At 46.8% G+C, this 15,066-nt stretch overlaps 1 gene segment (V, D, J or C); it reads left to right on the top strand.

The window, feature by feature from the left end:
• The first annotated feature begins 14,245 nt into the window (after nucleotides 1-14,245).
• Nucleotides 14,246-14,780, top strand: LOC119869113. The segment is given in 2 exon segments: nucleotides 14,246-14,344; nucleotides 14,446-14,780. Coding segments are annotated over 2 exon segments (381 nt in total).
• The last annotated feature ends 286 nt before the right edge of the window (nucleotides 14,781-15,066 follow it).

Below are 15,066 nucleotides of genomic sequence, written 5' to 3'. Positions count from 1 at the left end.
TATGTAAGCTGCCCTGGGAGCTCACCTCAAGGACCTCACACTTTGTTTAGTGGTTGTTGTTTCTTTGTGTTTGTTTTTTCCTTCTCATTTTAGAGTCCAATGCACCATCCATTTGAGTACACAATTCCCAGGGCTTCTTCAATGAGTGGTATATAATCCTGTGAAATAAAAGTAGAGTTTATATATATATTTTTTCCCATACTTTGCCCCACTTTGCATCACAAATTAACTTTCCTGACTCTTGTTAGATCTTGTTTAACTACTCTCTTAATTTTGAATAAAAATAATGTAGAGGGCAGCCTAGGTGGCTCAGTGGTTTAGCACCTGCCTTCAGCTTGGGGCCTGATCCTGGAGACCTGGGATCGAGTCCCGCATCAGGCTCCCTGCACGGAGCCTGCTTCTCCCTCTGCCTGTGTCTCTCTCTCCTCTCTCTCTCTCTGTGTGTGTCTCTCATGAATAAATAAATAAATAAATAAATAAATAAGTCTTTTTTTATGATAGTCACACACACACAGAGAGAGAGAGAGGCAGAGACACAGGCAGAGGGAGAAGCAGGCTCCATGCACCAGGACCCCGACGTGGGATTTGATCCAGGTCTCCAGGATCACACCCTGGGCCAAAGGCAGGCACCAAACCTGCGCCACCCAGGGATCCCATAAATAAAGTCTTTAAAAAAATAAAATAATGTGTAGCCTTTGCAAGGGAGAAAGAGAAATGTTTCATTTAAATTTAGGGATCCCTGGGTGGCGCAGCGGTTTGGCGCCTGCCTTTGGCCAGGGCGCGATCCTGGAGACCCAGGATCGAATCCCACGTCGGGCTCCTGGTGCATGGAGCCTGCTTCTCCCTCTGCCTGTGTCTCTGCCTCATTCTCTCTCCCTCCCTCTCTCTCTCTCTCTCTCTCTCTCTCTATCACAAATAAATAAAAATTAAAAAAATAAATAAAAAATATAAATTTAGTAGCAATATGAAATATCTCTGGGAGATAGTTCCCAGTTCAATTCACTAATGCAAAGAGGTGCCATTGTGATTAAATCAGGGAGATATATTTGCTCTAATGCCAAAATTCTCATCTGGGTAAACCTTTTAAATAATAATAGAGACAATTCAGGACACCTGGATCCACAGCCAGGGTTTGGCGGATTGTCCAAAGAATCTAGCTTCCTGTGTGTTCCAATTCAATCTTTGTTATTTCAGGATTTATTTCCTATTTTGTTTAAAACAATTCATCCTCATGGATTTCCTTGGGACAAATGAAATCTATGCATTATAGTCTATGTCTTTATTCTTATGGGAGTTTAGCAGGCCGGTTCTATATGTTTGGTCAGTTCTTCTTTCTGTCCTAATACATATGTAGAAATGGATTTCATCTAATGTAAAATCTTCTCATGCACACTTGCTATCACTATATCTCCCTTGCTGATCTTTACTTGGTTTAATAAAAAGTGGACTTTTATGTTCTAATTGTTGAATTTCTAGAGTTCCTTATATCTTCCGTGCACATTTGAGATTAAATGAAAAGACAGCATAATGACAGGATTAATCCTTCTATCTGCAAGGTGAACTGCTCACACTCATATGAGAGACAAGAACCAAAGCTGACAAACTGTAAGTTGGTGCAAAGGCTCCCTTGCCGTAATGCTTTTTAATGGAAGGGACATTAAGGCTTGGACTCAAGGAAAGAAAGGATCATCAAGAAGTTACCATACACCTTGGGTAGAGAGCTAGACATGAAAGTGGAGAAGGAAATTCTCTTTAAAAATAGAGGGTAGGGGCAGTCGGGTGGCTTAGTGGTTTAGTGCCGCCTTTGGCCCAGGGTGTGGTCCTGGGGACCTGGGATTGAGTCCCTCGTCAGGCTCCCTCCATGGAGCCTGCTTCTCCCCCTGCTTGTGTCTCTGCCTTTCTCTGTCTGTGTCTCTCAGAATAAATAAATAAGATCTTAAAGAAACGATTGGAGTTATCAAGTCAAAAAGCATAGGGAGGAAACTTCCATGCATAATTCTAAGTGAAAGAAGCCAATCTGAAGAAGGTGAACAGTGAGCAGTGGGGGATGAGGGACAAGAGCCCTGGGCACCATATGGAGCCCAAGGTGGACATATCTCCCATTCCACCAGAGAGCGCTGGTTCGCCCCTGTTCCTCAGCTGGGAGCTCTTCTTGTCTCCCTGCCTCTTTCAGGTGCTCCTGCCTCAATCCTGGATGAACTGCCTCCACTCCTGCACTCTTCTTTGCTCAGCTGCCACTCAGACATGGCTCCAAATAGAGGCCTGCATGGTCTCAGGACAGGGAATGATTTGCATAGAAGACCCCATCCTGAGGATCAGGGGGAACCTTAGAAGGGTTAAATTCCTTATGCCTGGCAGTGGGGCTCAAGAAGCAGAGTTTGGGGCATCTGTACCAGGGTCTGGGCGCCTATTCTCCTGATCCCAATCTTCAGTCAAATGGAAAAGATAGAAATGCAGATTTGAAATAGAATTAATCAAAATATACCAAACGTATTGTAGAACTGAAAAAGAAAAGAGAAGAATTTGAAAAAAGGAAACTCTAGAGCGACTCAAGTTACCGTTTCTCTGCTCCTTTGCTTGTGGAAACCAAAAATAGGCTACCTTTTTTTTGTTCTGTTCTCTTCCTCATGAATGATCTCCTGAGGCTGTCAGCAGGGGGCACTGTGTACCTGCTCAGAGCTGGCCAGGCCTGAAACCCACTGAAATGGATCCACCTGCCTGGGCCCTGCACTGGTGCTCCCTGCCAGAGGGAGAGATGACAGCAGCTGTCAACATGGGGAGGGGCTGCCCCCATGGACTCCAAGGTGGGTCCTTGAGGCCTGGTCTCTCTGTCTCTCTCTGTCTCTGTCTCTCACCCCAGCTCCTTCTCTGTCAGCTGAGCCTCTGTCCACACGCCTGGTGGGGAGGCCACAGGCTCGTTCTGTCTCTATCATGACCTCTGTGTGTGACCCCAGGTGAGTTCTACAATTTTTAGTTTAGCTATGGGTTTGTCCCCTGGGAGGAGACAGCTGTCCCGACTAGCCCCTCCCCATGATAGACACCAGGGAGAGGAAGTAGGAGTGGGAAGCATTGCTGAGAATACAGAGATACTCCTCCTGGGGAGGCTGAAGAGATGAGAGAGACCCCTAGCTCTGCCTCCCTGTGCCTGGGGTCCTGGGATATCAGGTGGGGGGAGAAGTTCGTGTCCTTCTCCAGCCTCCCTCTTCATGATGTCTAGTGTATTAGGCACTGCAGCCTCACCTTGGACATTCAGTTCATGCTCCTCCATCACTCCTTCTCCCCTGGGGTGTGAAAGATTGCAAACATCTCCCCCAAACACATGCTTATGGTCTTGAGCTCTCCTACAACATTCCCATGGGAAGATGAGGAGGGGCAGGTCTCACCTCATCTGACACGCGGTTCACCCCTGGAAACCTAGAAAAGCGAGGAGGATTCATTCACCCTCATGATGCAGGGACACTGAAGGGATGGCCCCAGGGAGCCAGCCTGGACTGACAGACACTGCCTCCAGGACTCCTGTAACCCGTCCTGCACCTGGGAGGGGTTCTGGGTCAGTTCCAGGCTCCTGCACCCCCCTACACAGCCACACCTGCCCTGGGACGTGCTCATCTGGCCTGCAAAAAAGTCTTGGGCCGTGGGCACTGCTCCTGAAGGCCAGGCTCTCTCCCATTTCTGAGCTAGGAATTCAGTGTTTGTGCTCCTTCCCCAGATCTTCTACTCCTTCATGCAGAGAGAAGCCTCTCCCTACCTGAGGCTCCCCTGCAGTGACAGCAGCACCTCTGAAGGGCCTGGCATAGCAGAGACCCCAGCTCACACTATCCTCTTCCCCCTCTCTCCTCACCTTCTTACAGCTACAAAGGCCTGAGCAGCTCCTGGGAGTACAACCACCTGCAACCCCACCTGCTGTGTTCCTGCCTCAGTTGCTCAGCCCTGACAACTTTGTATCTTCAGTCCTGCCCTGTTCTGTCCGCCTTCCCATCACAGGGCCACATCGCCACCAGATGCTCGTGCTTCTGTGAAATCACTGCCTTCCATCCTAGTTTGAGGATCTTTCTGCCCGGCTTGATTTTTTTTTTCTTCTATGACTATGTGCAGAAAATGGTCACTGCGTTATTGAGGTGAACTGAAAGGCCCTCCTCTGAGCAGCTCCCTAAACGTTCCAAGGGGTGGCATAGGCTCAGTCGTTTGCATGACTTGTTTGTAGATATTCCCATACTCACAGGGGTGCTTATTTCAGGATGACTCTTCCCTCCATGTGGGACGCTTTCAGATCACAGACCCTGTATCCAATGTTCTTTATATCAGACCCCGCAGGGTGCTCCACACAGTCCAGGTCACTGCTGAGTGCTGGTGACAGAGCTCTGGATGTTAACCTCAGGACACTGAGGACCCTGAGAGGGACATGTAACCAGCAAGGGGCACTGTGCATCCCCTGGGCCCTGCAGGGGGACCCTCCACACACACACCTGGGCAGTCGCTCTCCTGGCAGGGATATGTTCACCCTCCTGGAGCTCATTCTCTCTCTCTCTCTCAAGGATGGGGCTAGGCAGGTGTATGTTCCCAGCCTCTGACCAGGGCTTGATCTCTCTAGGGACCAGCTCCATCTGGGAGCCACCCAGGAGCCCATCCAGAGTCCCTTCATTCAAACAAAGATGCTCCCAGTGCTCTTGTCACTTAGGAATAGATGGGGGTTTTCAGGATCCGGGAACCAGGGGCAGACCGAATAGTAGTTTTTAAGATCTCACAATAAGGTGCTCAACTGAAAATGGGGCCAAAACAGTCAGGCTCATACCCATATCTCATGGCATAAAATGTGACTCTTGTGTGACTGAGGACACAACCATAGCCTGTATGTTAAGACCCACCTTGATCACAGACAAAATTTCCCCTCCCTCTGAGCCAACTGATAAATAGTCACAGCTTCTTCAGACTCCCTGACAACACCTCCACCTCCATACCCCTCTTCTCTCCTTTCCCTTGTGCTTCAGGCTCCAGTGTCTCTGGCTCTTCTGGTCTGAACTCTGTGTCCACATCAGGAATTCAGAGAAAAGTGACAATGCTCTTGGTGTCATTTCCGGTCTCCATGGTCCATCTCTAAGGAGAAGTAGCAGAACTTGGACCAACATGGAATCCCTTCACCATCTGACTCCTGATCTCATCCTCGATGTAGTTCACACATGCCACCAGCCTGGTCAATATCTGTAATATGGCAATGACGTGATAGTATTTCCCACAAATGGATGTTCTTTCAGGCTTTGAGGGTTGGCACATAGGACCTACTTGTGTATTTAATTTTTCACCTTCAGCATCACTGGGGCCCCACGGAAGGTCAGTGTTGACATAGTCGGCACAGGAGACAGTGGATTTACATTTTCACATACACTATTTTTCCTGATTTGGAGAATATTTGTTTCAAAAATCATCAGGACACTCACTCAGCCACACACTTTCCCTCCATCCATGAAGTCACATTCATTAGCTCTTTTACAAATGTCCCCTCACGGCCACCCCAGGGAGTCCCCAGTGGTCCTGTGGCACAGTGAGGTATGTCAGTGAAGTTGGAGGAGCAGGAAAAGGGGAATGTGTGGTCCCTGTTGTGCTGTGCTTCCTGGGACCTGGAGACCCCTCAGCTGTGAGACTTGTGTTTGCAGGGATGAAAATGGATAGACATCTCCTGCTGCAAAAGACTCAATCTTCCTTTTCACAGGATGTGTTATCAGAGTCCATCTGCACCAAGTTCCTTGTCCTTGTGTCAATTCCAACCTCCTGAGGGGAAGTGACGTTCCAGACACTGGCCTTCTTTAGCTCCGGGCTCCAGGACTCTGGGAAGTCTGACAGGAATCCTGCTCTGGGATGGGTGTGCATGGAGATCAACCCTCGATAGTAGAAAAGGCATAAGAGGGACAGGGGACACTTGTCCTCATGCTTAGCCTCTAAGGAAAAGTATAGTTAGCATGCATGGAGATTTTTCTCATTCTAGATGTGTGTGTCTGTGTGTGTGTGTGTGTGTGTGTGTGTGTGTGTATGTGTTTGGGACACCCTTCTCTCCTCCTCTTTCATAGAGATTTCTCTTCAGTTTCCAGGCCTCCCTCTCACTCCCAAGTCAGGGTCACCCTCAGCATTATAATATCCAAATAGCATAATCCCCATCAATAAGTAATACCAGTGACACTCAGTGTAACAGAGTTCCTGTCACCAGGAAAGCCATGAGATGCCCTGAACCCCTGCTTTCCTGGGAGGAGGCTGATGTACAGGAACCTACAAACACGTCTGTCCTTGTAAGCAGCTCAGCTCCAGAGGATCTCTGGGCTCTATGTTGTGTCTGAGGTTGGTCCAGCCAGGGTACTGCCTCGGAGGAAGGGATCCTCCTTTCCTTCTATCCTCAAGTCACTCACAGCAACCCTTTCTAGACCAAGTTCCAAAAAGACATAAAAAAGACATCCCCATTCATGGTGGGACACAGAATGTCTTTGCACTGAAGTTCATGACTGGGACTGGCAGGTGTGGATCTGACTCCTGACATCTCAGGATTCCTGGGTTTTCATTTACTTATTCATAGAAGTTTCCAGAAATATCTCATCCCCTCATTAGTCATCAGTAGGATCATGGATTATTCATACAATTGGGGAGTTTTCTTCTGTTATGGCTGCACCAGGACTGGACTATGTATTGCTGGATTCTGTATTTGCACCTTTTAGAATGACTACCTGTCCATTCCCATCCATTACAAGATGCAGCCAGTGATTTTTCTTGTCTAATTGCATTATCTAATACTTGCAGAGGAGAGGAGGGGCAAGATGGCAGAAGAGTAGGGTCCCCAAATCACCTGTCCCCACCAAAGTACCTAGATAACCTTTAAATCATCCTGAAAATCTATGAATTGGGCCTGAGATTTAAAGAGAGAACAGCTGAAACGTTACAGTGAGAAGAGTTCATGCTTCTATCAAGATAGGAAGATGGGGAAAAAGAAATAAAGAAACAAAAGGCCTCCAAGGGGGAGGGGCCCTGCAAGGAGCCAGGCTGAGGCCAGGGCCAGTGTCTCCAGGACAGGAAAGCTCTGTCCCGGAGAAGCGGGAGCTGCACCAATCTTCCCGGGCAGAAAGGCGCCCGCAGGAAGTTAGAGCAGGACCCCAGGAGGGCAGGGAAGCCCTCAGGCTCCCTGGGACACTAACAGACACCTGCAGCATGCTCAGGAGAGTGCGCCGAGATCCCTAAGGGCTGCAGCGAGCACAGGGGACCCGGAGCAGCTCAGATGGGTTCCCGCAGCGGCTCTGCGTAGGGGGCTGCCTGGCCATGGGAGCAGCTCAGTGGTGGTGGTTCCGGCAGAGGAAGAGGCTCCATGCAGAGGGAGCTTCGCGGCTCTGGGAGCAGCTCTGAGGGGCTTGGGCACGGCTCCGCGGAGGGGACTGTGTGGCCGAGAGCACGAATCCAACAGAGCAGACCAGGAACACAGGGCGCCGGAACACAGCCCAGGATCTGGCCTCCCCCCGGAAGAGGCAGAGGCCAGGAGGGCTCAGGACAGCAAGGACGCTCCTGCCCCAAGCTGAGCAGATCAGCGGCCACGCCCCCAGAGCCTCCAGGTCCTGCAGACAGAGTAGTTCCTGTGGGAGCTGAAGCCAGGTTTCCAGAGCTGCCACAGCCACTGGGGTTGTTCCTCCTGCGGCCTCTCAGGGTAAACAACCCCCACTGAGCCCTGCACCAGGCAGGGGGCAGAGCAGCTCCCCCAAGTGCTAACACCTGAAAATCAGCACAACAGGCCCCTCCCTCAGAAGACCAGCTAGACAGACAAGTTCCAGGGGAAGTCAAGAGACTTAAAGTATACAGAATCAGAAGATACTCCACCGTGTTTTTTTTAGTCTTTTTGATTTCTGATTGCTTCCCCCACCCTTTTCTTGCCTTTCCTTCTTTTTCTTTCTCTTTTTCTTCTCTTTTTTCCTTTTTTTCTTCTTTTTTTTCTTTTTCTCTTTTCTTTACTTCTCTCTCTTTTTCTCCTTTTCCCAATACAACTTGTTTTTGGTCACTCTGCACTGAGCAAAATGACTAGAGGTAAAACCTCACCTCAAAACAAATAATCAGAAACAGTCCTCTCTCCTACAGAGTTACAAAATCTGGATTACAATTCAATGTCAGAAAGCCAATTCAGAAGCTCTATTATACAGATACTGGTGGCTCTAGAAAAAAGCATAAAGGACTCAAGAGACTTCATGACTGCAGAATTTAGATCCAATCAGGCAGAAATTAAAAATCAATTGAATGAGATGCAATCTAAACTAGAAGTTCTAGGGATCCCTGGGTGGCGCAGCGGTTTGACGCCTGCCTTTGGCCCAGGGCGCGATCCTGGAGACCTGGGATCGAATCCCACGTCGGGCTCCCGGTGCATGGAGCCTGCTTCTCCCTCTGCCTATGTCTCTGCCTCTCTCTCTATCTCTGTGTGACTATCATAAATAAATAAAAATTAAAAAATAAAAAAAATAAAAAAAAATAAACTAGAAGTTCTAACGATGAGGGTTAACGAGGTGGAAGAATGAGTGAGTGACATAGAAGACAAGATGATGGCAAAGAGGGAAACTGAGGAAAAAAGAGACAGAAAATTAAAAGACCATGAAGACAGAATAAGGGAAATAAACGACGGCCTGAGGAAGAAAAAACCTACGTTTAATTGGGGTTCCCGAGGGCGCCGAAAGGGAGAGAGGGCAAAAATATGTATTTGAACAAATCCTAGCTGAAAACTTTCCTAATCTGGGAAGGAAAACAGGCATTCAGATCCAGGAAATAGAGAGATCCCCCCACCCCGCAAATCAATAAAAACCGTTCAACACCTCGACAATTAATAGTGAAGCTTGCAAATTACAAAGATAAAGAGAAGATCCTTAAAGCAGCAAGAGACAAGAAAACTCTAACTTTTAAGGAGAAATATTAGATTACCACAGACCTCTCCACAGAGACCTGGCAGGCCAGAAAGGGCTTGCAGGATATATTCAGGGTCCTAAATGAGAAGAACATGCAGCCAAGAATACTCTATCCAGCAAAGCTCTCATTCAGAATAGAATGAGAGATAAAGGGCTTCCAACATAGGCAGGAACTGAAATAATATGTGACCTCTAAACCAGCTCAGCAAGAAATACTAAGGGGGATTCTGTAAAGGAAAGAGCAAGTCCAAGGGAACAATCCACAAAAACAGGGACTGAATAGGCATCATGATGACACTAAATTCATATCTTTCAATAGTAACTCTGAATGTGAATGGGCTTAAAGACCCCATCAAAAGGCGCAGGGTTTCAGACTGGATAAAAAAGCAGGACACATCTAGTTGCTCTCTACAAGAGACTCATTTTAGACAGAAGGACACCTACAGCCTGAAAATAAAAGGTTGGAGGACCATGTACCATTCAAATGGCCCTCAAAAGAAAGCAGGGGTAGCAGTCCTCATAACAAATAAACTAAATTTTATCCGAAAGCCTGTAGTAAGAGATGAAGAGAGACACTATATCATACTTAATGGATCTATCCAACAAGAGGCCCTAACAATAGTGAATATTGATGCTCCGAAAGTGGGAGCTGCCAACTATATCAATCAATTAACAACCAAAGTTAAGACATACTTAGATAATAATACACTTACAGTTGGTGAGTTGAATGTAGCACCTTCTACAATCAACAGATTTTCTAAGCACAACATCTCGAAAGAAACAAGAGCTTTAAGTGGTACACTGGACCAGATGGATTTCACAGATATTTACAGAACTTTACATCCAAACGCAACTGAATACACATTCTTCTAAAGTGCACATGGAACTTTCTCCAGAATAGACCACCGACTCGGTCACAAATCGGGTCTTAACCAATACCAAAAATTTGGAACCATCTCCTGCGTATTTTCAGACAATAATGCATTGAAACTGGAACTAAATCACAACAAGAAGTTTGGAAGGATTTCAAACACGTGGAGGTTAAGGACCATCCTGCTAAAAGATGAAAGGGTCAACCAGGAAATTAAGGAAGCATTAAAAACATTCATGGAAACTAATGAGAATGAAGATACTACTGTCAAATCTTTGGGATACATCAAAAGCAGTCTTGAGGGAGAAATTCATCGCAATACAAGCATCCATTCAAACCCTGGAAAGAACTCAAATACAAAAGTTAACCTTACACATAAAGGAGCTAGAGAAAAAACAGCAAATAGATCCTACACAAGCAGAAGAAGAGAGTTAATAAAGATTCAAGCAGAACTCAACGAAATCGAGACCAGAAGAAATGTGGAACAGATCAACAGAACCAGGAGTTGTTTCTTTGAAAGAATTAATAAGATAGATAAACCTTTAGCCAACCTTATTAAAAATAAGAGAGAGAAGACTCAAATTAATAAAATCATGAATGAGAAAGGAGAGATCACTACCAACACCAAGGAAATACAAATGATTTTAAAAACATATTATGAACAGCTATATGTCAATAAATTAGGCAATCTAGAAGAAATGGAGGAAATGTTATTCTGTATGTTGGTAAATTGAACACCAATAAAAATAAATATATTATTAGAAAAACAATCTTAAGACCTGTGCTAATAAATATATTCTCATAAATGTATAAGAGTGAGAATGCCAGATTGTGAGTTTTGCAGGGATCAGGTATGGATAAAAGTTAAATAGTTTCTTTTCTTTTTTTAAAGATTTTGTTTATTTAATCATGAGAGACACACACAAACACACACCGAGAGAGACAGAGAGAGGCAGAGACACAGGGAGAGGGAGAAGCAGGCTCCACGCAGGGACCAGACTAGGGACTCCATCCTGGGTCTCCAGGATCATGCCCCAGGCTGCAGGCAATTTTAAACAGCTGAGCCACCTGGGGCTGCCCAAATAGTTTCTTTGTTCAGGAGTGAAGCAGAGGTCACTGTCCCACAGGGGGAGGGCGCTGAGGACCTGCTCTCAGAGCCAGTGTAAACCACAAAGGGTTTGGGCTCCTCCTTTGAGGTCAGGAGTGCAGGGTCTGGATTACTTTGAATCAGCACTGGAGGGTTCACCACTGATTTGTGTTCTCTGATGTGGTCAGGATCTCTCCTGGCCTGGTAGAGACTGTCAGGGCCCCATTCTCTTTGTCCTGTTAAAATTCTCAGCTACTGATTGTGTTTTGTGTTGTTTGTTTTGTATTTCTTTTTAAATCTTAGCTAGATCTGCAAGATGTGTGCTAGGAAAGGAGAGATACTAGGACAGAGATCCCAGACTAAAATGACTTCTCTTGTGTCAGGAAAGCTATATCTCATTGGTTTTGTTTTTTTAGGATTTTTTATTTATTTATTCATAGATACAGAGAGAGAGAGAGAGAGAGGCAGAGGGAGAAGCAGGCATCATACAGAGAGCCTGACGTGGGACTCGATCCAGGGTCTCCAGGATCACGGCCTGGGTTGCAGGCGGCGCTAAACCACTGTGCCACCGGGGCTGCCCATCTCATTCTTTTTGTTGTTGTTGTTGTTTACATCCTGGGCATGCTCTAGCTTTACCTGCTCACACTTCGTCCCACTGATGGGACTCCTGGGTACCATAGACCCTCATGAACGGAATGCATCAGCATGGTCCTTCAGTGATGAGCAGCACAGCCCAAAGACAGCTCTCCCTGGGGACAGCCTGCATCACCCTAGAGCCAGTGGGGGACAGGGTTTCTTTTTTCTTGTTGTTGTTTGTTTGTTTTATATGTTGTTTGTTTTTAACTCTTTGAGGAACCTCCACACAATTTTCCAGAGTGGCTGCACCAGTTCACATTCCCACCAACAGTGTAACAACATTTGTTGTTTCCAACATTTGTGGTTTCCTGCCTTGTTAATGTTTCCCATTCTGACTGGTGTGAGGTGGTATCTCATTGTGGTTTTGATTTGTATTTCCCTGATGGCAAGTGATGCAGAGCATTTTCTCATGTGCATGTTGGCCATGTCTGTGTCTTCCTCTGTGAGATTTCTCTTCATGTCTTTTGCCCATTTCATGATTGGATTGTTTGTTTCTTTGGTGTTGAGTTTAAGAAGTTCTTTATAGATCTTGGAAACTAGCCCTTTATCTGATACGTCATTTGCAAAAAACTTCTCCCATTCTGTAGGTTGTCTTTTAGTTTTGTTGACTGTATCCTTTGCTGTGCAAAAGCTTCTTATCTTGATGAAGTCCCAATAGTTCATTTTTGCTTTTGTTTCTTTTGCCTTCGTGGATGTATCTTGCAAGAAGTTACTGTGGCTGAGTTCAAAAAGTGTGTTTCCTGCGTTCTCTTCTAGGACTTTGATGGAATCTTGGGGACAGGGTTTCTGTCTGCATCTTCCAACTTTGGGAGGGGCTCCTGGGCCCTGGGATCTCCACACCCAGTTTCCAAACCTTGTGCTCACCAGCGGCTCCAGACCTTCCCAGTAGGAAAGGATTCCTCTGACCTGGGAAGCCTTAGGGATGCCTGAGACAGGTTCTAGTGGTGGCTCAGGGCTCCCTTCAAGGTGAGGGAGGCTGGCTGATTACTGTGACTCCCCAGTTAATTCAAGATGAACTATATTTCATGCCCTGTGGGAGAGAACAGTGATGTGACAGGATGCACCACAGGGGACACTGTGATCTCTAGAGCACCCCGTTCAGCCTGCATCAGTATGTCCTCTCAGAGGTACCAGACTGCCCAGAGGAAGCTCCTGCCTGACTCATGTAGAATCACACAGGACCAACAGGGGGCCCTGCTCTATCACCTTCCTGCCTAAGAAGACTCCTGGGAACTTGGGTGATTCTGTATCCAATCTATCAATCCCTCCATTCTGCTGTGGCTACAGATCACCCCCGCCCAGATCTGCCCCACAGGAAGGTCAAAAGGACCCTGGGGAAGGCCTGGAGCAATGTGTCCAGATGGCCACCGTCAGGGTCCCTTGCTCGAACTATGACTTTCAGTTGTGCTCTTGATGAAATAGGCATTAAGTGCCTGAGTCCTTTGTATGCTATCATTTCAGTTCTTATTTCTTATTGGACTTTCTCATTTATGTCACTACTTTATAATTATCTATGGAAATAGATACTGTTTGTGTTTTTAGCTTTCCCCATTCCTTCTTCTTTCTTTGTATGAATATCATTCCTCATCTCAAAATTTGATAGATGTGAAATTACCTAATGTTTTTTAAAGTGTCAGGGATGCCTTAGTTTAACTGGAAGATCATGAATATGATTGTTTTTCTCTGATATGAGTTTAGGATCTCAAACATGAAGAGAAAGGAAAAAAGAACATGCATGGTTTATCAAATCAACAATTTACAAGTAGTTGCAAAATGAATGGCAGGCATTTTGGTATCTAACACTTGGGCAAACATGAGCCCTGAGCCTCATCTTCCCCTGTTCCTGGAGACTCCTTTTGCTCCTGCAAGTCCTCCTTCTCCAGGTTCCTTCCCCAGCCTTCCAGGACCTTCTGATTCTCAGCAGAACACAATGGGAAATTGAGTTCAAAATGGTCCATGAGACTCACTAGTTCGCAGAGTGTTGGGTTGATTTCTGATAAAGAGACATCCTTGGTCAGCTCGCCCTGGACTACTGCAGACATGGTCCCTGATTAACGAAGAGAAGAGGGATCCCTGGGTGGCGCAGCGGTTTGGCGCCTGCCTTTGGCTCAGGGCGTGATCCTGGAGACCCGGGATCGAGTCCCACATCGGGCTCCTGGTGCATGGAGCCTGCTTCTCCCTCTGCCTGTGTCTCTGCCTCTCTCTCTCTCTCTGTGACTATCATAAATAAATAAAAATTAAAAAAATAATAATAATAATTTAAAAAAAAAACGAAGAGAAGAGCACCATCATTACATCTGTCACATAGACTCTGAGATTCCCAGTGTCCTCATGGCTGGAGGAGTGACTGCTAAGATCTCCAAAGAGACAAGGAGCAATGTCCCTGGGGAGGGAAGAAAATGTCCCAGAGAGGGATTAGAGTTGAGGTGATTTAGAGGCTGGGCCAGGAGTTGGAGAATGTATCCATCTCCTCATACAGCTGTCAGGATTCTCAGCGAGGAACTTTGGGATGGACATCACCAGAGTCATAGGTCATTGATTTGGAGAAAGATGTCTTCCTGCCAGTCTGTGTCCCAGGTCACCCTGCAGACATTTGTGTGTGTGAAGTCCCAGCATGGGTCCCTTTCAAGATCTCCCAGGTGACTTTTAGGTGACTGTGGGGCAGGAAGAGAGAGGAAGCTGATTTGCATAAAACACTTGCTTATTCTCATAGGTCTGGAGTCATGAAAAGGTCCTGGAACACCCTTCGCCAGCCAAAGAGCCTGTGGAGCCCACCTCTAGTGAGGATCCCAACCATGGCCTGGACGGTGTTTCTTCTCGGGCTCCTTACTTATGACTCAGGTCACGGAAATGGACTCTGCATCTGTTCGGGGCACAGAGAAGCAGGGATTCACGTGATCCTTGTCTCCCAAAATAGCACCTTTCTCTCTTTTTGGTTTTAGGAGCTGATTCTCAGATTGTGGTGACCCAGGAACCATCACTGTCAGTGTCTCCAGGAGGGACACTCACACTCACTTGTGGCCTCAGCTCTGGGTCAGTCACTACAAGTAACTACCCCAGCTGGTACCAGCAGACCCCAGGCCAGGCTCCTAGCACAGTTATCTACAACACAAACAGCCGCCCCTCTGGTGTCCCTGATCACTTCTCTGGATCCGTCTCTGGGAACAAAGCCGCCCTCATCATCACAGGAGCCCAGCCTGAGGACGAGGCTGACGACTACTCTGTTGCAGAACATGTCAGTGGGAGCAGCTTCACTTACCCACAACATCTCAGATAAGGAGGAAGTGAGACAAAAACCCCTGGGTCCTTTTATCTGGTCCTCTCATTGAGAAGCATCTGTGGAGCTTACAGTCAAGTGTATGACAGTGATGCTAAGCACAGTGACAGAGACAGATGAGTGGGTGGGCCACAGTCCTGGGGCCATAGCTCCCAAGCAGGGACACAGGCCCTAAGGTAGTGAATCCCTTTACTGGTGACCTCAGTAGAGCATAATCCTCGGGGATGCTGGCCTGAAATGGTGCCTCCCTGTAACTCTTTCCTTTCTTAAAGGCAATATCCATGGA

The sequence above is a fragment of the Canis lupus genome, unplaced genomic scaffold (genome assembly GCF_011100685.1).
Source record: "Canis lupus familiaris isolate Mischka breed German Shepherd unplaced genomic scaffold, alternate assembly UU_Cfam_GSD_1.0 chrUn_S2042H2241, whole genome shotgun sequence".
Taxonomy (NCBI): domain Eukaryota; kingdom Metazoa; phylum Chordata; class Mammalia; order Carnivora; family Canidae; genus Canis; species Canis lupus.
The sequence above is the reverse complement of the archived record's forward strand: the minus strand, read 5'-3'. Positions and strand labels throughout refer to the sequence as shown.